This window comes from Hyaena hyaena, unplaced genomic scaffold, assembly GCF_003009895.1.
Source record: "Hyaena hyaena isolate Hyena2069 unplaced genomic scaffold, ASM300989v1 scaffold_1310, whole genome shotgun sequence".
NCBI classification, from domain to species: domain Eukaryota; kingdom Metazoa; phylum Chordata; class Mammalia; order Carnivora; family Hyaenidae; genus Hyaena; species Hyaena hyaena.
This window is the reverse complement of record NW_024081920.1, coordinates 440,129-444,005: the sequence shown is the minus strand read 5'-3', so window position 1 is coordinate 444,005 and position 3,877 is coordinate 440,129. Positions and strand designations below refer to the sequence as shown.

The following is a 3,877-nucleotide window of genomic DNA, read 5'->3' as shown; positions in this document are numbered from 1 at the left end:
GTCTCAAATTAACATCGTGAAGAACCTGTTTAAATCTTCTCTGTATTTTTCTTTATATAGAGAAAGCTATATTACATTATTGCTTGATACCGAAGGATGAGCTATATTTAATGTAACTGACAACTGAACTTAATTGTGTTTGGTAAACACAACTAAGAGAATTTGTCGTTGATGTTATTTATCTACCAGGAGCCTATACGTGAGAGACCTATTTGTGATGTTTGCTCTCAATACCTCAGAAGTTGAAATCTCCACCTTCCTGTTGATTGGGATCCCAGGGCTTGAGAATGTCCACATTTGGATCTCCATCCCCATCTGTTTCATGTACCTCCTGGCCATCCTGGGCAACTGCACCATCCTATTTGTCATCAGGACAGATCCTTCCCTGCATGAGCCTATGTACTATTTCCTCTCCATGCTGGCCCTATCTGACCTGGGCTTGTCTTTCTCTTCTCTTCCCTCCATGCTGAGGATCTTCTTGCTCAATGCCGTGGAGATTTCTGCTGATGCATGTATTGCCCTGGAATTTTTCATCCACGGATTCACAGACATGGAATTCTCAGTGCTCTTGATCATGTCCTTTGACCGCTTTCTAGCCATTCGCAATCCCCTGAGGTATAGCTCCATTCTTACCAGCTCCAGAGTTTTGCATATAGGCCTGGCATTTGCTATTAAAAGCTTTCTACTAGTTCTTCCTCTTCCTTTCACTCTAAAGAGACTCAGATACTGTAATAAACACCTGCTCTCACACTCTTACTGCCTCCACCAGGATGTCATGAAACTGGCCTGCTCTGACAATAGGGTTAACTTTTACTATGGTCTGTTTGTTGCACTCTGCATGATGTCAGACAGTGTGTTCATTGCTGTTTCCTATGTGTTTATCCTGAAGACTGTACTGGGTATTGCATCCTATGGGGAGCGACTTAAGGCCCTTAATACCTGTGTGTCCCACATCTGTGCTGTGCTCATCTTCTATGTGCCCATCATCACCTTGGCTACCATGCATCGCTTTGCCAAGCACAAATCTCCTTTGGCTATGATTCTGATAGCTGATGCATTCTTGTTGGTACCACCTTTGATGAATCCCATTGTGTATTGTGTAAAAACTCGGCAGATTAGAGTAAGAGTCTTGGAAAAACTGAGTCTAAAGTCTAAATGATGGGACAGAGGTGGAAGTACCATTTTGTCTACAATAAATTGTCTTAGGAACAGTGCAATATTTCTTCTAAAGAGGAGACATTTCCTTTTACTTCATAGCCCTCAAGTTATATTAATTAATTAGTCAGTCAATCAATTATCCCTAAAGGAGACCTAATATACCACAGCATATCTTCTTTTATGGAAGAGGAAGGCTGCATTCCATAGAGGAAGTAGGAATGCTTTTGTTGTTGTTTGGGGGACTGACGGCATCTATCCTTAGGTATGAATGAAGAACAAGAATTTGGAGGAGCTTCTAAGGAGGAAGTATGATGAGTGGCCCTAAAGTGATGGGTGGAACTCTGAAAGGTTTTGGAGCCATTTAGCATATTCATATTTGCTTCTCTTATTTGCTTCTTTATTGTGTGTGATTTACATTAAGCCTTTTATAATATGTCTAAGTTGGCTTATGTATGTTCTTTTCCTTGCTGCTTAAAGTGTGGTACACTGTTCAACAGCAGAAGTTTCACCTGGAAAGTAACTAGTCATAAGCCTAGTAAGTCAGAATCTGCATTTTAGCAAGGTCTTAGATGATTGGTATGTACAGTAATTTCTGAGGGGAAAAAAACTTTTGGGGGCAATGTGAAAAGGGAACCTAGAGAGTATGTCTTCTGCTGACACCAAATTGGGGGGAAATTGTAGGTGGGCATTGGCATTTGGCAACATTTGTAGTAAAGGCAAAGGGCTGAGTCCTTGGAGCAATAGTGGACAGAGACCCAGAAACATCTCCAACATCTCTCTCATTGACTCCATTGTGAATTTCCACAAGGAAAGAGTTGTAAAATTTTCAACTCTAAAAGTCTCCTCACAATACAATTCCTTGTTCATAGTATGCACTTGGTAGATGTATATCAATATGAACCAAAAGAATAGTCCAAAATTTTGCTGGGGTGGAAATTCAGGGGTGAATCAGGGCGGTCATCACCTAGACTCAACTCACCTCTGCACTGTCTGCACCTCTTACCAGGAAGTTAACATCGACAGGGAATATACGGGTCCTTTGTGAGAGACAGAGAATTTAGGGCAGCCCATAATACCTTTAGGTACAATCATAATAGTCAAGCCACAACACAGAATCTGTGCTACTGTGGCGAAACAGATCTTGAAACAACTTTCTTATCCAAGCCTCCCTGGGTCCACCTATCAATCCTGGCATTGTAAATGGAGCCAGATTAGAATACTTCAAGGACATCCTAATGAGAAAGTGTCAACAAGAAGCTTTAGGGCTACAAGGACTAGGCCATCTTTATTTACATGATCAGAGTCCAGGATTACTGCTAATCAATGAGACATAAAGTAACTCCAGACAGGGGCTTTAGAAGCCATCCCATAGAAGAAAGAGTAGAAAGACCCTATCAGGGATGACGTCCTCCAAACCATTTACTGTGATAACTTAGTCCTGCCAGGGAGGTGACAAGAGGACTAAAAATAGCTCAAGACTGAGGTCAAGACTCGGCCCTTTGGTTTCATCTCCGCCATTTCCTGGCTATGTAGCCTTGAGAAAATTACTTCTATGTGTTGTGTATTATATTTCGTATGTACTTTGAAATTTAAAAAAATAATTCCTTCTTTCTTCACAGTCTGAATTAATATGTTAATCCTTTTAAGAGCTGTAAAATCCAAATATGGTCTTCAGACAGACTTATTTAGACAAGATATGTTTAGGTGAGTTCATATAAAAGTAGAGATTCACGAGCTATCTTAAAAGTATGAAGATATGGCAATACCAGGCTTGCATTCTCACATGGAAAAGCTCAGTAGGAGCACACCAAGAAGTGTTGGCCCTTACACAGTCCCTACTACTCATTGTCTGAGTACGTGCTTGCTCTACTTATTTCTATTATGACCTTGTTCTTCGAGGTATTTGAACTTAAGTCTCTGTTATGAATTCTTTTTTTTAAATGCTTATTTATTTTTGAGAGAGAGAGAGAGAGAAAACACACGTGAGAGTGTGAGGGGGGAGGAGCAGAGAGAAAGGGACACGGGGCATTCAAAACACACTCAATAGTGTCATTGCAGAGCTCGAACTCATGAACCCTGAGATCATGACCTGAGCCAAAATCAAGAAACAGATGCTCAACCGACTGAGCCACCAATACACCCCCCATTAATGAATTCTTAATTGTTTTCTCATCCTTGCCCCCACTTCTCTCTTTCTCTCTCTCTCTCTCTCACAGGTGTCTGGAGTCTTTTTTTAAGCTTTGTTTAGCAATGGGACCAACTCAGAGACCTGGATTTTGTAAAGCTTATCCTGGTTTTCAGTTTCTCTCAACTCCCCTGTCTCACTGTTACATTTTATTTAAGATTGTAAACATTCCTAATACCTCTATCGCCCTGTGTGTGTTAGAGGAGGATTTTCTTTCAAATCTGTCAGGTGATTTGCAAAGGTAACAGTGCCCCCTGACTGGCCAGGACTGGTAATATCAAGCACTCTCCACTTGAAGACTGAAGGGATGGGGTGGATGTGATCCCTGACCTAGAGAGAACAGTGAAACCCCTGCTGTGAGAGAGTTCTGTGTTCCCCTGAACCTGTAAACACGGGGATTTAGTTCATCTTCGCTGACTTACAAAGGTCCATGCAAACATGCTTTCAGCAGATCCTACGTTGCAGTTTTCCTTCCCTAAAATAAGGTGGTATGAGCTGAAAGAATCTTCAGCTATAAAGTTTTTTATTCACACT

At 41.2% G+C, this 3,877-nt stretch overlaps 1 protein-coding gene across 1 annotated transcript; it reads left to right on the top strand.

Moving 5' to 3' along the window:
- The first annotated feature begins 217 nt into the window (after positions 1–217).
- LOC120224954 (olfactory receptor 51A7-like) lies at positions 218–1,159 on the top strand. Its single transcript, XM_039223190.1, has one exon. It carries the CDS (start codon positions 218–220, stop codon positions 1,157–1,159), a length of 942 nt encoding a protein of 313 aa, XP_039079121.1.
- Positions 1,160–3,877: the final 2,718 nt, after the last annotated feature.

Coding starts and splice junctions, on each gene's coding strand:
- LOC120224954 (XM_039223190.1), top strand. CDS start 218: ATGTTTGCTCTCAATACCTCAGAAGTTGAAATCTCCACCTTCCTGTTG.